General features: G+C 42.5%; 1 protein-coding gene across 4 annotated transcripts; it reads right to left on the bottom strand.

The window, feature by feature from the left end:
- Positions 1-279: 279 nt before the first annotated feature.
- dcaf6 (ddb1 and cul4 associated factor 6) lies at positions 280-17,569 on the bottom strand. 4 transcript variants are annotated; one of them, XM_070914201.1, is made up of 17 exons: positions 17,511-17,569; positions 17,305-17,418; positions 16,277-16,412; positions 15,815-16,026; positions 13,215-13,308; positions 12,212-12,331; positions 11,424-11,753; positions 8,939-8,998; positions 6,753-6,942; positions 4,289-4,398; positions 3,450-3,792; positions 3,228-3,269; positions 2,475-2,613; positions 1,973-2,129; positions 1,792-1,880; positions 1,020-1,125; positions 280-890 (listed from the first exon to the last, which is right to left on the bottom strand). In XM_070914201.1, the coding sequence occupies exons 2-17, from the start codon at positions 17,413-17,415 to the stop codon at positions 832-834; spliced, it is 2,298 nt and encodes a 765-aa protein (XP_070770302.1). In that variant the 5' UTR covers positions 17,416-17,418; positions 17,511-17,569; the 3' UTR covers positions 280-831. The 4 variants fall into 4 exon arrangements, with proteins under 4 accessions (XP_070770302.1, XP_070770303.1, XP_070770304.1 ...); XM_070914202.1 differs by having other exon boundaries at positions 3,228-3,257; XM_070914203.1 differs by lacking the exon at positions 3,228-3,269.
- Between the last annotated feature and the right edge of the window lie 2,116 nt (positions 17,570-19,685).

The raw sequence follows: 19,685 nt of genomic DNA, 5'->3' as shown, positions 1-19,685 counted from the left end.
GTTTAAGAGACCATTTTAGTCATTTAGTTTCAGATAACACAGATTTAAACTAGTCTTAAACTGAAGCTAAGTTAATGACAGACCAACAGTCATGTCAACCTTGTGCATCACAGGACGGTGCTGCCTGTTTCTGTAGTATAATGGAGGGTTTCTACTGTCTGGAGTTCACTTAACTCACTGTGCAAAATACAGATTGCTGTTTATTTTAGGGAGTGATTTTAAATTCATTAGTTTTTAGTCGTTTTAAGCTTTTATCTTTCAGACCCAAGTGCAGACATCTTCAAGATGCCATAGCTTTATTTTTTTTTCCAAATTCTGTAAAAGATTATAACTTATTGACATGTCCCTTTGGGGAGAAGAACCACAGCTTCATTTCTTTTTTTTCCCCTTTGACAACAAAATTAAAGCATTCTCCAAGTATGTTTTACTTAAAGTCCTTTTTTTACATGCGTAACTGCCGGAGCAGCACATCAACATTTCTTAGCTTTGTGCTACAAATTCAAAATGTCACACGTTAACACTGATCAAAGCTCACTCTCTCCTAAACAAAATAATATTGCACTTAACATCCTTGCACACCAGCCGCCATTATTCTCACACTTAATATATATATACTGACGTCCTTGCCTTTTGCATTCACACAGATGTAGTTTATCCTCATACAGAAACATCAGTAAGAAAGTCATCTTAAAAAAACACAGGGGGGCTAGAAATTACACTAATTTTCAAAAGGAAGTATTCTACACTATACTTGTACAAATCTCAGGTTTTTTTCAAGTGCTATACAGCAAAAAAGAAATAGTGTTTTCTTTAAAATAAAATGCCAGCAGGCTACTGCTCGTCCTCGTTTTCCTGGCCCGAACCTTCGGAGCGATCACCTTCTAGTCGATCTGCAAGAAGGAAAAAGCAGCAATTAAAGAGGGGGACAAAAAGACGCGAACGTGAGAAAAGTACGGCAAGTAAACAGTGTCTGTTATTAATAGGCACAAATATTCATACAAGAGTTTCTGTGTGTGTACCTGATCTGATGTGATTAAGGGAGGCCAACATCCGGAGCATGAAAGAGGCCGGGACTGTGATTGTGTTCCTAGTTTCCTCTAGCATCAGCTCGTTCCGAGTTATTACCTTGAAAGAAAAGATGTGAGAAAGAGAGAAAATAATGTGACAAACAACAGGAAGACGGGGGAAGAAAGGGAAAACTGTTTCGCCAGAAAGAAGCTTTTTTCAAAGGAATCCTGCGTTTAGAGACAATCCATGTCATGAAGGTGACGCTAAACACAATTACCGTTTTCATTGCCTCATATACAACGACGTCTGCTAGAGTCAGTCAAAGGAAAAGTCGGGCATTTTGGGAACTAGGCTTCTTTACTTTCTTTGCGAGTGTGAGATGAGAAGAAGTAAATATGAAGTGAGCAGCTGGTTAGCTTAGCATAAAGACTGGAAACAGGGGGAAGCAGCTAGCCTGGCTGCGTCCAACAGTAACAAAATCCAGCTACCAGCATGTTAATAAGATCACTAATCAGCACGTTATGTATGGTTTGTTTAGTTCGTACAAAATCCAAAGTGTAAAAACAATATGTTGCGGTGTTAAGGTGGGTTATGTGCCAGACTATTTCTTGGCCAGGAGCCAGAATCCTGATTTGTTTTGGTTGTGTGAAGGTGATATGTTGAGTTGCCAAACCAACCAACCAACCAACCAACCAACCAATCAATCAATCAATCAATCAATCAATTAATTAATTAATTAATTAATCAGTTCACTGGTTTCACTGATCTCTCCAGCAGTCATACCTCATTAGCGAGGACTCTGTTGAAAGATGGCGACTCCTCCAGTGGCGACCAAATCTTGATATCGTAGTCTATCCCTGAAGAGGCCAGAACTGAAACAGACCAGAAAATGAACACGTTATCGTACGAGGAAACGTTGTCCTATCATCTTGGAGCAGAGGACTGCAGGCGGAGTTGGACTCACTGGGGTCGTAGGGGTGCGGCTGCAGGCAGTTGACCACGTGGTTGTCGGCTTCGAGCAGCATGAGGTGCTCTGCGGTGTGTCTGTCCCAGATGAAGATGTGGCCGCAGTCTGAACCGCTCATCACAAAGTTGTTGCCCCAAAAGCAGGACTCCTTTATCTAGAAATGAAACCACCTTAAATGATTACACTGCTAAGAGTTAAAGGAATAGTTCAACATTTTAGGATACATGCTTATGTGTAGGTGTATTTTTGAACTTTGGACAGACTCAGGCTAGCTGCTTCCCCTCTTTCCAGTCTTTATGCTAAGCTAAGCTAATCGCCCCCCCCCCGGCTCCAGCTTCATACTTAACGCTCAGACATGAGAGTGGTACTGACCTTCTCATGTAACTCTAATAAAGGAAATATTTCATAAAATAAAATATCAAACTATTCTTCAAACTATTTAACTTCAAGAGGCTTTTTCATGACGTCTCTAATATGATGTAAATGGTGAGAGGTATACCATTGTCCTGGAGTTGCGATGGCCTTTGTAGACCATTTTGACTGCAGGTCTCCTGATATTCTGGGTCTCGCTCTCCTCCATCTCCCGCCTCTCTTTCCTCCTGCGAAACAGCTCCTGTATACGAGCAGCTGCTGAGCGTCTGCGAAACACGAGAAAACAATACATGTGATTATAAAGCATGCAAAAAAAAAAAAAAAAAAAGAGACACAAACCCATGCTGTCGCTGATGCTTATGAACCTCATGCTTTGAATCTTGAGTGAAATTTACACTGGTATCGTCAATTCAAATATTTTTAAGCTAGAAAGCAGCCACTGTCAAGGCAAAACACACAAGTCTAAGTAGTCTCGTCCATTAACTACATGACAGTAGTGTCACTAAATTAAATGAGATACACGCTGGTTCATGTAGTACACTAGTTGAAACAAATGAGGAAATCTAAACTTTATATCGGTTCGGCTCCTTTCCATCAGGATGTCATGCACACATTCTTTTCATTCTCCATCTCTCTTTTGTACAAAATCTTCAAACTGCTGCTGTTATGTTTCTACTCAGACCATCTGTGGAGTCAGTACTCACATGCACATCACTCTAACGCTACCGTTAGCTGCGTGTATATTAGTTTTGTTGTGAGTGAAATGACCAAACCAAACCGTTATCTTCATACTACTGTTGAGTTTTAATGCTCTGCTGCATGTCACACACCTGACACGGTAGATGCTTTTTTTTTTTAGTTGCCAGTGCAAACACTTTACCTGATCATCCTATCTCCTACTGCAGATCCTCTGGAATTAAATCTATATTTGTCGTAAAACAGTCAATCAAAGCATCACAAAACACCCCAAATCATGATCCCCAACCTTTAAAAGTGATATCAAACAAGAGCAACATCTTGTCTACTCTAAGAGACAGTAATCGGCATTCAAATACATGGGGGTGTTTTCTTGCTTGTGTGGACAGAAAGCTGTCTAACGTACCTCTGTCCCTGTCCTCTGAACCTCGTCGATGGGATGAGAATCGGATCGTCATCGCTGTCATCAGAGTCCTGGTTCCCCCGTGCAGGCTGACTCTGGCCCTCCTCTCCCCCCCGCCCCTCCTCCGCTGCGGGCTCCGCTCTCCTGCAGCCTCCTGACGTGTCCTCCGTACCCTCCGGTGGGCTCCTCTCCTGTGCTGAAGAAGCCACGGTGCCCTCCGCGGAAGAGCCCGCCGCCGGGGCCTGAGCTGACGAGCTGCCGACAGCTCCGGAGCAGGAAGCATCGCACGGCGGCTCTGTGGAGGCGGCCGGCACACTCTGCTGCCCCTGAGAGGACTGAGAGGGAGCTGAGGGAAAATACATATTAATAATGGTCATTCAAATGTACTACTGCGTGGTTGGAGATGTGTGTTTGTATGTTTGTAATTAATTTACTGATTAAGGTGCAACAGCACATGTTTTGTGTGTTTTTTAAATGTACTTCTGACTGTATTTCTATGCAGCAATTCCTTAATTCTTGAGGACACAGTACCCGGAGATGAGATTACTTTTTTTTGTATTGTTCCTTTCAAACCAGGAACCATGTTCCGTGTATTTTTTGCACCACTGAAGAATGAATTTCCTTCTTTGGATACTAAAGTTAAGAGTAACTTAACGCCCCATGAAAATCTTGTCTTTGCTGACCTCAAGTGGTTTAATTTCACATCGTCTTGCAGTGATGTGCAGGTGTACTCTGACCACAACCAACCACATCCATCAGTGAAACTTTCAAAAACATCTCTTTTCAGCCTGGCGTTAAGTTATTTAGCTGATTTTCTGTGAGGATTCTGCTGCAGGACTCACGTGGCTCTGACACCGAACTCTCCATCTTCAGACTCTCTCTGCTCTGTACAGCAACAGCCTCAGATGTTTTGGGACCTCCGCTGCCCATCGAGCTGGATGTGCTACTGCTCCTGTGGAGGAAGATGAAACAGTGACAGAGTCCCTCAAACCTCTAAAGGTTTGGCTATAAGGTTTACATTAGTTTTTAATTGTTCCGCAATGAGGAGTTTGTTGTACAGTGCATCCGGAAAGTATTCACGGCGCTTCACTTTTTCCACATTTTGTTATGTTACACCCTTATTCCAAAATGGATTAAATTAATTTTTTGCCTCAAAATTCTACACACAACACCCCATAATGACAATGTGAAAAAAGTTTTTTTGAATTTTTTGCAAATTTATTAAAAATAAAAAACTAAGAAATCACATGTACATAAGTATTCACAGCCTTTGCCATGAAGCTCAAAATTGAGCTCAGGTGCATCCTGTTTCCACTGATCATCCTTGAGATGTTTCTGCAGCTTAATTGGAGTCCACCTGTGGTAAATTCAGTTGATTGGACATGATTTGGAAAGGCACACACCTGTCTATATAAGGTCCCACAGTTGACAGTGCATGTCAGAGCACAAACCAAGCATGAAGTCAAAGGAATTGTCTGTAGACCTCCAAGACAGGATTGTCTCGAGGCACAAATCTGGGGAAGGTTACAGAAAAATTTCTGCTGCTTTGAAGGTCCCAATGAGCACAGTGGCCTCCATCATCCGTAAGTGGAAGAAGTTCGGAACCACCAGGACTCTTCCTAGAGCTGGCCGGCCATCTAAACTGAGTAATCGGGGGAGAAGGGCCTTAGTCAGGGAGGTGACCAAGAACCCGATGGTCACTCTGTCAGAGCTCCAGAGTTCCTCTGTGGCGAGAGGAGAACCTTCCAGAAGGACAACCATCTCTGCAGCAATCCACCAATCAGGCCTGTATGGTAGAGTGGCCAGACGGAAGCCACTCCTTAGTAAAAGGCACATAGCAGCCCGCCTGGAGTTTGCCAAAAGGCACCTGAAGGACTCTCAGACCATGAGAAACAAAATTCTCTGGTCTGATGAGACAAAGATTGAACTCTTTGGTGTGAATGCCAGGCGTCACGTTTGGAGGAAACCAGGCACCGCTCATCACCTGGCCAATACCATCCCTACAGTGAAGCATGGTGGTGGCAGCATCATGCTGTGGGGATGTTTTTCAGCGGCAGGAACTGGGAGACTAGTCAGGATAGAGGGAAAGATGAATGCAGCAAAGTACAGAGACATCCTGGATGAAAACCTGCTCCAGAGCGCTCTTGACCTCAGACTGGGGCGACGGTTTATCTTTCAGCAGGACAACGACCCTAAGCACACAGCCAAGATATCAAAGGAGTGGCTTCAGGACAACTCTGTGAATGTCCTTGAATCCGATTGAACATCTCTGGAGAGATCTGAAAATGGCTGTGCACCGACGCTTCCCATCCAACCTGATGGAGCTTGAGAGGTGCTGCAAAGAGGAATGGGTGAAACTGCCCAAAGATAGGTGTGCCAAGCTTGTGGCATCATATTCAAAAAGACTTGAGGCTGTAATTGCTGCCAAAGGTGCATCAACAAAGTATTGAGCAAAGGCTGTGAATACTTATGTACATGTGATTTCTCAGGTTTTTTATTTTTAATAAATTTGCAAAAATCTCAAACTTTTTTCACGTTGTCATTATGGGGTGTTGTGTGTAGAATTTTGAGGAAAAAAATGAATTTAATCCATTTTGGTATAAGGCTGCAACATAACAAAATGTGGAAAAAGTGAAGCGCTGTGAATACTTTCCGGATGCACTGTATAAGGCTGATACATTACAGAGTTTCCACCATCTGCTTATTGAGTAGATTTTTCTGTTTTGCAAACTTGTACTTCGTAAATACTTCTTTCTTTTAAAGAATTTTACTTGGGGCAGGTTTACCGACTGAAACGTGGTAATAAAATAAAAGGAAAACAAGTGACAAAGCACTGCAATCACACTTAATCACTGATGCAATGATCCTGTGACCACCACGTTATTTTCCATTTCATATTCTTTTCATGGAAGTCACTGCACTCTGAGATGGAGATGAGACGCCTCTTTTGAGAATAGCCTGCCCAACATTTTCCACATCGTCCTTCCTAATAGTATTTTTCTTGGGGGATTTTTCTGTCCTTTAATGAAGTACTGCATCATTTTACTTTTTTGCAATTGATTAGCTGGGTATTCGGCAGCCTCTAGAGGATCCATTATCACATGCTTCAGGAATAAAGAGCTACTATGTAAATAAAGTTGACAATAGTGCAGAAATGATAGATTCTCTCATGATTGAGGGAATTAATTTGGGGCTTAAATGAATGAACTTCCATCTAAACAACACAATAAATGCGTTCAAGGCGAGAACAAAAACGTTTCTCAAGATATTCACCTTTTATGTCCCCATGCTCAGACAATGACTCACCACTCATCAGTGAAGTCCAGCTTGATGGTGCTGGTGGTGGTTCCCTCTGAGCTGTAGTGCAGGCTGAGGACTGGCTCCGCTGCACTGGGTCGACTGGTGCCGGTCATGGTGGTGGAGGTGGTGGGAGCGGTGCTGACGACTGGTGCGGCAACAGCTTGATCAGGAGGTGAACCTGCAGCTTCTGCTGCTCCTGGGAGACGAGAAGAAGACACAGGCAAAGCAAGCAAGAAGGATTTATTGGTGTTCTGCTTAACCGAATAATTCTGATAAAAAGTTTTATCTAAGAGTCATTTCTTCCAGTTGTTCACAGCATGTAATTGTTGTTTAAAAGCACAGTGGAAACATGCAACCTTCTGTTGCATCACTTCCCATTGATCAACAACACTTGTGAAAACATGCAGCGGACAAAGCTGGACACGCTGTAACAGACGTATCGACTATCAGCAGCCACAGCAACAAGACATAAACACATCAACAGACAACAAACACAAGTCAAAGCCCCTGAAGGATCATTGCATAGCTCGGCTGGTTATTACAGTAATGCAACAACCTTATTTATATTTGATTTATAAGGTGTTAAGGACATTTATTTTTACCTTTGAAACAAAACAGTTCCCAATGAAAACTGTGTGCTATCAAGAGTAAACGTGGCATTGTGTCTGGAGAGCATGATACATGCTGAGTGTTTCAAATGTCAACATATGGCTTTGGGGGGAAAAAACATTTTATTAATGTGAAAGAAGAAGCACAATTAGATAAGCACTGTATCTCAGAACTACAGTTGCAACGATTAGTCAATAAATCAATTAGTCGATCAACAGAAAATGAAGCAGCAGCATCTAGAAGCTATTTCGATAACACTGGGGAACAATTTGAAAAAAAGTTTCTGTTGAGTTAGATTTTTATGCTGATTAAAACTAAAATTGGCATGCTGATTCCAAAATTGCAGTCAGTTTTTTTCTAGCACGTCAAGTTTTTTCTCCACAGCTTACCCTCCAGATAAGCAAAATTCCACTGATTAGCTGTAGTAAGACTTGCCAGCTGATTACGATTGGACTCATCTACAGCTACGTGGCAACTTGTTTGTGCAGTCACAATTGAGACAGTGCGGTGAGAGGTGTGTGCAGCTCCCAATAGGTCAGTACTATCACACACATATCTGTTAAGTACAGTATTTTTCATATTTTTTAAGAAAACGGGGATCCTATAGTTCAAAAACTTGACGTGATAGGGAAAAACTGAGATCAGTTTTGGATTCCGCACCCAAAAATTTGTTAAAAACAGCTGTCAGACCTAACTCAACAAAAACTGTGTTCCCCAGTGTAATCAATGCAACATTGAAGTCGATATTTTGCATTAGAGTTGAAATGCCAAAATGTACTTAATCCAAGCTCTCAGGTGTGAACTAGAAATAGACTGATCAATTGGCCGGGATATCAGCTTATTGCAGATATTTTAGCATCAGTGTACATGCCTGCCGATAACAATTATGAATAAAGTTTACGTAGTTTATCCACCAGAGAACTCCTTAAAAAGAACACATTTAAGGAAAACGAATCAAAAATGCTTATATATATATATTTCTATGATAATAATAATGACAATAATCATTAGTTGCTGGTCAAGAAAAAAATAAACTAGGTAAAAGTAGGATAATATGTGTTTTGTTGTTGTTTTTTTTGGTGTAATTTGGGTGAACTAACCCTTTAACTGCAGGTAGAAACAGTTAGTTAACTTAAGGACCCCCACCTGCAGCATGCATACCAAATAAATGTTAGTGTGAGTCAATATTCAGATAATATAACTGTCACATTATCTCGTGGTGAATGTCCATGACACTAAAAAAATCTTAAGAGATCCCCTCAGCTCCTGAGATGAGTATGATGTCATTAGTTTGATTTAATTTATTATTATTATTATTATTATTATTATAGTATCCTTCAGTCCAAGTAAGAGTAACTTGGGTCGGACAGACATGCTCCGTCTATCTGCAGACACTTAAATATGTGTCTGGACAGATAATGAGAATAATGGGAACGTAAAGTTATGGACAGAGAGAAATAAAAAAAGCATGAAAACAATGGAGGACAGACTGTGCAGAGGCAGAGAAAATGTTTGTGTTTATGAGGGAGGGTGAAGAAGACAAAGCGAGTGGCAGGGTGGGGTGGGGGCAGGGGGGGACGCACCCTGCTGTTCATCCAGAGTCATGGATCCCAGCTGTTTGTTTACCACAGACGAGGGGGAATCTGGAACACAAATGAGACCGACTAAACATCGGACACAGAGGTCAAACCTGAGGGCTCACACAGTCACAGCCCACGAGGGTTGAAAACTTCAAAGTCATGTTAAAAAAAATGATCCAAGGCCAAGCAGGAGGAGCTGTAAAATCAGCCAAAGAAGAAAAAAGCTTCATCTGATAACAGGGGAGATCATTTCACACTCTGTAGGTGCAGCTTCAGCTTTTATATGCAGAAGTATCAGAGATTAGTAAGTCACACATGCTTACTACACGTCCTGCTTACAAATGGTTAATTCCTGCTATGTTAAGCTTACTGTAAGACACCACAATGGAAAATACACACCATAATTCAATTCTGTTAGAAACCTCAAAAACAATCCCAATGTCTGCTTGCTACACGCTGACTTTTCTCCAACACATTTTTTGAATGATATGAAATTAGTGATGACAAATGTGTCAGCCAAACAAAAGCTCTAATTCTCTGCTATTCATCAGCAGCCTGGTTTTAACACAAACATTACGAGCAATGGCCGTTGATTCAATGAATGAATTGTTGGTGTCGGATGCATCAGTGATTGAGTTAAGCAGCTCGCCCAGTAAAGCCCAGTTCAGACTCGCACCTCGTAACGTAAATGCGATGGCAACTTTATGCGTCGTTCTCATGTTTGAGTCACGACCGCAATTTTACTGGGACAAACCCTTTAACATTTCTGAATTCGGCACATTAACATAAAGGCTGCAGAAGCACAAGATGAAATATGCTCAGAGAGATTAAATGTACGTCTTGTTCACATTAAGAGCACTTTAATAAATGTATCACTTAATTGTCATCTTCAGGTCACAAAAATCTGAATCACTGTGAACGAGCTGATTTTACATTGTCAAGGAGATCCTTCAGATGTCAGATCAGCCTATAAAAAAAGATTTTTCTCCTTGCAGTGTGGGGAAAAGAAGGTTTAAACATTATAAAACACCTTTATGTAATAATTGGAGCAGCATATTCTCAATTTTTATTGATGGATGAATAAATATCCAGCAAAATGCTTTACACACACCCATGTAAGCTAATAGGAATTAAATGAATTTATGCTTGTGCTGACAGACATTTGAAAATAGGCAGCTGAATTTGCTGAATTACTTGTGAATTCACTTTGAGGAGCGGCTGCAGCGAGCAATGGTCACTAATTAAGACTCCAAAATAAGAAAAACCACCACCGATGCAGTCTGTGAGATAACTGAGAACACTCTCCTCCCTTTATATCACTACTTTCAGTAATATTTTCAGATGTCAAATATTGTGGGAGTTTAGTGGCTCTTTCTGTAAAGTTTTCTGTCATGTCTGAATTCAGCAAAAGGGAACATTTATGTAACGGACACTTACGTCTGAATGACAAAAACCTACCACTTTAACAGATGAAGCAGATGAAACCAGTTAAATATGTATTCCACGTGTGAAAAGGGGCTTAAGTTATGATTCTCAAGTTCAAGTGAGATCAAACCAAAGTGAATCAAGTCCTACGGACGTTACGGCCACTAGTTAAGACGACTGATCAGTGTGTTTCATCAAACATGGGCGAACAACCACATGAGCCATGAGGACCCCAAAGCAGAGCTTCACACTAGCTGGTGCCACTCCGACAGCAGAGTTTGCAGGTGAAAACTCAAGCAACAAGTGGAGTGATGGAGTGAGAGCATTAGTGAGTGAGGGGCTGAGCAAACAGTGGAGAGGCCATACAGTGACAGCTACAGAGGTTAATAAGTACAAGGTGCATTGCTGGGGAATGGAAAGTGGATCACTGTGGGATTAGTGGTCAGTTCTAACAAGACCTGATCTTTCTGGAGCCTAACTGTCTCTACAAACAGACATGTCCTTTCCTACATAGCAGGGTAGGGTAAGACAGCAGGGGGAGGGGGCTCAGGCAAACAGCCCATATGGGGGGGTGCTCGGAGGGGAGGGTAACCTGTACGAGGTTGCGTCTCAGCAGAAGCAGCAGCAGCTCTTTGTGACTGTCTCTCTGTGGCTGCAGAAGAAGAAGAAGAGGCCGCTCGCTGACCCTGTCCTGGTGGGTCGGCCAGCCGAAGTAACCTCTGCAAACGCCTACACACTAAACTTATGGGCAGCCGATGAGGACCGTACTCTGACAAAGAGGCAGAGGAAGAGAGGGAGAGTGAATGCACTTAAGATTAGAGGGGAGGATGAGAGGAGAGGGTCGGGAGCAGAGAGAGTCAGGCAAAATAAACGAGGAGGAGGACAACAGGATGCTGAAGGAGAAGAGAGTGAAGTGAGGTTGCTGTTTGAGTGGAGTGGCTCCAACAAACACACACACAAACACACACACTCACATACACAGGAGAGTTGACCTGAGGACATGGACTCACTGCACTGATGAGTTAAAATGTGAATTTCTGAGTTTATTTTGTTTCCCTCTTACCTGAGAGTGCGGGTTCTGAGGTCGGCGTGGGGGTCCCGGTCATGTCGGTCTGAGTCCTCTGCTCTGAGTCGGGCGAGGAGGTGAGGGGGGAGGGGGAAGGGGCCGAACTCTCCACTGATGAGGAGCTGGAAGGAGGAGGTGCTGTGACTGTTGAGGATGACCCTGAGGAGGAAGAGGAAGTGGATTTAGGAATGGCGGCAGCCACAGGACCGGCAGGTACCTCTGGGGCGTCTGTCCCCGCGGGCCTCTCTGGGATGCTGGACCCCTGACTGGAGCCTCCTGCAGGAGCAGCTGGAGTATTTGGCGCCCCCGCTGGACGGACAGCTGTTCCTGAAACAAGAAAATAAATAGATGTTTACAATCTTCAGGGCTGCGAGAAGGTCTCTGTAACCATAGTTGATCACCTGCCTTTATCTCTTATATGAAGAATCCTGAAACACCTGGTGCTTTACTTTCTTGTTACTAGCACCAGCTCAGACCATACTACAAACATATACATAAGTAAAACATAAGTTTTAAATACTGTAAAAAAAACTGTAATAAATAATGACATGTCGCAGTACATTCAGAGGTTTATGGTATTTATTTCTGAACGTAATGTTTATTGGGAACAGTACATAGCATGAGCCAATGCCACATACCACAGCAGTTTAAGCTAATTTGCAATGCCTCTCCCTAGATGGGCCTTTAAAATACATAAAACAAACAGATTATATAAAAATCAGCAGAAAGCATAAGTATAATGCAGTATAATAAAATGACCATAAAAGCACCAGTTAATGTCTCACCTCTGGGTCGTGTCTGAGGCCGAGTTCCTCTGCTGCTCTGAGCTTCGCTGGCCTCCTCAAACCAACGGGACAACATGTCCGACATCCTCTGCATCAGGGACACGTTCGGGCTCTGCTCTCCTACAAGAGCGCAGGAGGAAAATGTCCACAGGTTTGTAGCTGCTTTTTACAACACTGGACATATTAATACAAACATGATTAAAAAAAATATGTTTGAGGGAAAATGCAGTAATATCTGCCATGACTCATGACAATTTCACCCAGTGATGACTGAGGGGAAAAGGTGGAATAAAAAGGTGTGTACGAAGTGCAGTGATTGTAATACTTAAGTGGAACACAGAAATTTTAGGAAATTGCCTCAGGTCCTTAACTTGAGACCTCTGATTTAAACTAAACAAGCAGCAAGACATACATGGACTACTGTAACGGTCTCATCTGGTCTTCCCCGAAAGACCGTGAGACAATGAGAACCAAGAGAACTGAGCACTTTACTCCTGTTCTTAAATCTTGACTCATAGAATAGACTTTAAAGTGCTGCTGCTAGTTTATAAATCACTCAATAATCTTGGGCCAAAACACACTTCTGATCTCCTTGAAGAATATAAACCCAGTAGGGTCCTTAGATCTTTAGGAAGCAGTCAGCTGGTTCCAAACACAGAACAAACAATGCACCTCAACCTGAGCCACTTTCAAATCTAAATGAAAAACTCTGGTGCATTTGATGGATTGGCTTCTCTACTGCACTTCCTTATTTCCTTTGTTAGGAGGCAACTTACAACTTATTACTGCACTGTAACTGTATTTCTGGTCTTTTCCATTTTATCTCATTTTTTAAATTTCATTTTATTCTATCTTAATCGATTTTTTTCTGTTTTTTATTGCTTATTGTTTTGAATGTCATTCTAATGATTTTCTTTGCCTATGTAAAGCACTCAGTGTTGAAATGTGTAATATAAATAAAGCTGCCTTCCAACATGTCAGTTGCGGTACTTTCTGATCTTACCGTCTCTCTCCCTCTCACTCTCAGGACGAGCTCGGGGTCCAGTGTCAGACCAGTCGCCTCGTAGACGGAGACGCTTCACTGGAGGCTGCCTCAGCTGTGGACACACACACACACACACACACACACACACACACACACACACACACACACACACACACACACACACACACACACACACACACACACACACACACACACACACACACACACACACACACACACACACACACACACACACACACACACACACACACACACACACACACACACAGAGAGAGAGAGAAAGATTAGCAGTTTGTCAGTCAAAGCATGGTCAAAAATAGCTCCGCTGCCAAAGCAAAACACTGCTCGTCTCTGTCAGTGTCCTCTTTAACGTGCCCCCCCTCCCTTCTGGCTGCACGACTGAGGTTGCCTTCACTTTCCAGTCCCCTGGCTCTCTTTGCAGCAGGGCAACAGGCTGAGAGCCAGAAATAGAAAAAGGGGGTCTTAGTGCAGGGAATATCAACTGCTTTACTCAGGAAATGTCATCAGGTCTGGATCTGGGCTGGAGGTGGTGAAAAGGAGCAGAGGCTGAAAGAGATAGTAGAATAAATGAGAGAGAAAAAAGGGCTGAAGAAATGAGGTTACAGGTGGAGGAGAAGGAGGGGGGGGGGGGTAATGAGCCTTTGCTTGGCTGTCCCCTCCACCTCGGCCTGAACTATTTTGGACGGTAGAGGAACACTGCCTGCGTCGGTCGCTGTATTTGGAAAGGAATGTGTGCGGTGGTTGCATCTCGACACAGCTGAACTCACCACGAGGCTTTGAAGCGCTGGCACCATGATCCAGCACATTCAGACACACGTGAAGACCAGTGCTCCCAGTAAACATGTCAGTTTATCTGACAACCACTTTCTCTGGTTGCTAATTTATCTGATAACTGAAAACTAAATGCTCACCCAAACAGATATGATGACCTAAACACCTTTAAGAAAAACACTTAAGAAGAAGATTCAGATTTGGTTTTAATCTATAACCCATCGTTCTTTCTCTCTCACCGTGTTTCTTCTCTCCTTTGTTCTTCAGGGTCATTTGCTCCACTGCACTGCATCAGCCAGCACAGATTCAGCACTGATATCTGCAGTGCCCTAAAGCCTCTTTCACACATATTTCCCAGTAAATTAGTGGGATAACTTTTCAGGCACCGCTAGTGATTTTCACAACCCTCACATGCAAATACATTCAGGAATGTTTCCGTCTTGCGCCGTTTCACACATGCCATGGCAATGCAAGAATAGATGGGGCAAGTGACAGTCCAGCAGGTGGCGGTAATGCAACACTTGTGGATGCCAACCGCCATAAAACGCCACGGAAGAAGAAGAAGTTGGGGCGTCTCTTATCATTTTCAGGAATATGACGGGCGAGGAGCTGTTTTTGTGTGTCAGTGTTCTTGTAATGTTTTTAATATTCAACAAATCACCCGCAAGAGCATTGGCAAGGCAACGGTCAACAAGTCGCAGATTCAAATACATCATCAACAGAGTTTTGTGATTGGTTCGCTCACTCCATGTAAAAGCTGCTTCATTCACAACACATCCGTATTCCATCCACATTCCCTGAAATGTTACTAGGTCTTAAGGTGGGAAATTAGCGGTACAGATTTCCCTGAATATCGATCCCTCCTCCTGTTCACACATGACCCCATGCAGGAAACGTTCCTGAACATTTCAGGGATAGACTGCATGTGTGAAAGGGACTGTAGAGAAGCAGAAATGTCCCCTGTTGTGTTTGTTTACAATAACAAGCTTATACCAGGCTTGGTCATCATCATGTTTATGAATAGGGGCCGCTGCAGGCCCTTCTGCAGTTTTGACACTTCACTAATTGTTTCATTTGTTAAATCAAGAAAAAGAAACCAAACCTTTTCTGGTTCTAGCTCCGGAAATGTGAGGATTTTCGGCTTTTCTTTGTTTTATATTATATCAAACTGAATATCTTTGGGTTTTGGACGAATTTGTCAAACAAAACAAGACATTTGAAGTCGTCACCTTAGATTCTCAGCATTTTCACCATGTTTTTAGCCAGGCAAGCAGCATGGCTCTAGGGATGGTAATATTGGTCTGTCAGTCCACCACTTTGTGGCTGTGTCCAAGTACAGCCTCACAAAACGGCTAGCATGGCTGTAAATTCTTTGTCTTGCTGACAAAACATTCTATAACGAACATAATCGTTAGCCCTAATTTCCATATTTCGCTGATTTCGTATGATCAAAGTAAAGATCTGAAACAATATTTCATGATGTTAAAAATGGGAAAGACCATAACATGGAATCAAGTAAGGACATAACCAAGCAGGAAAAGAGCTGAACAAGAGTAAGAGTTTACAGCCATACTAGCAGCTCTGTGAGGCTGTACTTAAGCACAGTGGTGCTACTATCAGCGAGCTAACATGCTCACAATGGCAATGCTAACACGCTAATGTTAAGCAGGAAATGTTTAACATGTTCAACATCTTAGTTTAGTGTGTTAGCATGCTAACATTTGCTAATTAGCACCTGATGATGGTACTAGTTGAAGAATTAAAAGGTTCACCAAAGTTATTACAATTCCTCCCTCTGCGCTCACCTCCTCCCTCCTCTCCTCAGACGGGCCCTTTAGCTCTCGGGCCTGGTCATCTTTGGGATCAAACAGGTAGATGTAATCGGAGGAGTAGCTGACCAGCACCTCCTGACCGTCCTCGCTGTAGCAGAGAGAAGTTACGCGACACGACTTGTTGGACAGGTGAGCGGGAACGAACCTCACGCACATGCCCGTCGTCCCCCGGCCCATGTAGTTACCTGAGGATGAGAAAGAGAGTCCCCAAATATTTGGTAGCAACAGAGAAGAGGATAAAATCATATTCATGTAAACATCTAACAATACAGAGCTCCCACAGGGGACGAGACACAGCACAGCAGGATGGGACCCAAAACCCACAGAGAAACCTCTCTGGCCTGCTTCATTACCGCCAGCTCCCAACTTGACTTATTAAATAACAGCTAATAATAATCATATATCTGTAGGATGTGAGCGTGCAACACAGTTTACCCGTCGCTCTGGTGCCTAGCATGCGTCTGTCGTAGATTCTCACTGAGCTGTCAGAGCAGCCGACGGCCAGGTAGTACGGCACCAGGGGAGAAATGGATATGGAGGTCGCTGCCCTTCGACAGTTTATCAGGATGTCCTGAAATCAAAGCAAACACAATTCGGTAAAGTTTAAAAAGCCAAATTGGTCCTAAACTCCACAAGCACCAACAGAGGCGGCACTTTAAGAAGAACACTTACAGTTATATAGATTTAGGACAATCATGCTCCAACAGTTAGATCCGGCTGAGCAATTCAGAAAAATCATCCTATCTGGATTTTTAATTCTCCAGCTGTGGACGTCCGCTTGTAACACCGACAGGTTGTAGGATAATTAAGGTGGGGGGGGGGTAACAGAGTCTGGTAAAACCACTGACAGTTTTAAGGTCACAGTTACTGATCTCGAGCATGAAATAGGAGAACATGCAACACAATCTGCACACAAACACACACACACACACACACACACACACACACACACACACACACACACACACACACACACACACACACACACACACACACACACACACACACACACACACACACAAGGCACTCAGCTCCCACTGATGCAGCCTGAAGCCATGAAAAGTGTTTTACTCCAGAAAGCTGTTTGTCACGAAAGCAGCGCTGAGGACAAACGCGTATAAGAAATGCAGGAGATGAATGCTTGGAACATCATCAATACTAAATTAATGCCAGTTCCAATAGCCAATAATAATAAATACTAACAATAATAGCCAAAGATACATAGACAAAATGCAAAACAACATATAAATAATTGATTGAAATAGAAATTTAACACTAACAATTCTGGCCCATTAAACTTTAAATGAGGCCCACTTTTTCATTTAAAAAACGCTGCATTACACACTATTACCCACTAATTAACAAGTAACCAGATGTTAGTGATCCTGAGACCCCCACCCTCAGCGTCAACGCACGATGAATCACAAACTGAAAAGACGAAAAACGCCACAGCTGTCACGTACATCTTTGCAGTCTTCTTTAGTGCAGCTCGTCTTCGTGCGAAGGTCAAACCATCGCACTGTGCCGTCCTCCCCGCATGACAGAAACGTGTAGGGGTCATTTGGTACCGTCATAATCTGACAAAACAAGAGGCAGGCTGAGGTTAGGAGACAGAAATCGTGAGAGAAACATATGTGAAATGTTGACCAGCATTTCTCTTGCTCAGTACCTCATAAGCCGTTCCATAATGGCAGGTGAACTGACACTGTCTGTTGTGCTCGGCACTCTTCTCAGTGTGGGTGTAGTAGATGATGCCGTCCCCGGAGCAGGAGATGATCTCCTGGTCGTTGGTGTGGGGCATGAACTTAGCGCTGAAGATATTTGCCCGATGACCTGAACGTATGGACTTCTTGACCTGAGAGAGGAAAAACAAAAATACATGATGGCGGAGAGAGGCTGAGGGGGTCTTTACTCCAACCTAAACCATACCACACCTAAACATACATATCCAGTGCAAAAGAGGACGCAGGTGAACAATTTCATTGGGTGCTCTGCTTAAAGAAAAATAGAACTGCAACGTGTTTGTCTCCCTCTTTTTCTATAATGTTATTTACAACTGAACTGCTGACATGATTTGGTGTAAAACCTGCAGCTGATCATCACCAAAACATCAACACACAAGATGATTCCGCTTTTTCTGTGAATTCATGTTGAGGAAACAAACACATTAATATCAATTTCAAACATTATGACACATGAACAACAGCTGTGAAAACCAGCATCACATCACAGAAATAAACTGAACTGACTCATCCTATTTGTACCTGCAGTGTTTCCAACACCAGCTGCTTGCTTGCTGCTGACATGTTGTTTCGGTTTGAAGAATTGGCTTTTCTTTGAGTTAAAGAAGTATTTTTAAAATCAATTCTAAGAGAAAAAGGCACCAGCACCCAACACTCTCATGCCAACAAGCAACCAAAGTGGTTAAATGACAAATGCAGGTATAAAAAGAGTCAACTTCATCTTTTTATTCACAGACAACAGTTCATTCACCTGCTGTTGTTCTTCCATTAGTCAAGTCAGATATTCTAAGTGGAAGAGCGACCCACCTTTTTGTTGTACGGGTTGGAGATAACCAAGAAGGTGTCGTCTGAGCCCGACAGGAGATATTCACCGGTGTCGTTCCAGGATATAGTGTTGACCTGCAGAGAGAGAAGAAGACGCAGATATTTACTTTGCAGTTTACATTAGAGCTGAAAGAGATTAGTTGATTAATCAATTGGCTGACTGACCATTTTGACAATCGATTCATTTATCAAGCAAAAATGAAAAACATTCATTGATTTCAGCTCCTCAAACTTGAGAATTCACTGATTTTCTTTATGTTATATGATTGTAAACTGATAAATAAAAACAAGAGATTTGAAGGTGTCACTCTGTGCTTTGGGAAAATGTGACAGGCGTTTCCCCTCGCCTTGTGATGAAGGGTCGCAAGCAGACATTGGTTTGTCTTAAAGGGTCAGAAGCAAAAAAGGTTGGGAACCACTGGTCTAAAACATTAATCTAGAGATTAACTGGTCATGAAAATAATCGTTAGTAGTGGCTTTAGTTTATATGTTAAAGAACAGAACGGCTCTAAAGGATTTATAGCCATTATAGAGCTTTAAAATCCATATTTTCTTGTCCAATTCAAATTACTTTCATTAACACATTCATTAACATTCAACTGACTGACATTACCATCAAATTACGGCCACACATTTAACCTGACTGTAATCCATCTGTGAATCTAAAGTAGAGCACAAGAACAGCACAGAACATTCAGTTTCTGTCTGCCGTCACTCTGCGGATCAATATTTCATTAACACCTGTGTGTTGTGGCCTCATACAGTGTTTCATCATCACACAGTTGCTTTTCATTTCCATAGACTCGCTTTGCTGCAATCAGTGAAATTACACTGCCTGTCCATTTACCACATCCTGCACACTGAACTCAAACAGGCTTCAAATCGATTTCTGACAAATTGCACATCATCTGGAAAGCAGACTGTGGGGTGGAGTGCAGGTGAAGCTGTCTCACGTTGCTCACGTGGATAAAGAGGGGACGAGGTGATCTAAATGTAGAGTATCATTATGCCTTTTTGTTTTTAAACACAGAGCATCTTGTGTAATATGGTCCAATGTGGAAGCCTCACAGTCTTCACCTTCTACAGATCACATCCGGTGAAAGCTCCATCTACTCTACGTCATACATATACACACACACACATATATATATATATATATATATATATATATATGAGGTCCCATTTGCGCCAAAATGATGTCACATGCACACTGTCAACTATGTCAACTGAACATTTGCATTAGCTAAATTTAGAAAGCTAATTAGCTAAATAGACTA

This window comes from Enoplosus armatus, chromosome 11, assembly GCF_043641665.1.
Source record: "Enoplosus armatus isolate fEnoArm2 chromosome 11, fEnoArm2.hap1, whole genome shotgun sequence".
Classification (NCBI taxonomy): domain Eukaryota; kingdom Metazoa; phylum Chordata; class Actinopteri; order Centrarchiformes; family Enoplosidae; genus Enoplosus; species Enoplosus armatus.
This window is presented reverse-complemented; position numbering and strand designations above follow the sequence as displayed.

Excerpts from the sequence above, each read along its gene's own strand:
- dcaf6 (XM_070914201.1), bottom strand. The coding sequence starts at position 17,415 with ATGACGGTACCAAATGACCCCTACACGTTTCTGTCATGCGGGGAGGAC. Across the intron at positions 16,413-17,304 it reads CTAAAGAAGACTGCAAAGAT|GACATCCTGATAAACTGTCG; the intron begins GTACGTGACAGC and ends CTTTGATTTCAG. Across the intron at positions 3,270-3,449 it reads TTCAGAGGACAGGGACAGAG|ATTTAATTCCAGAGGATCTG; the intron begins GTACGTTAGACA and ends CGACAAATATAG.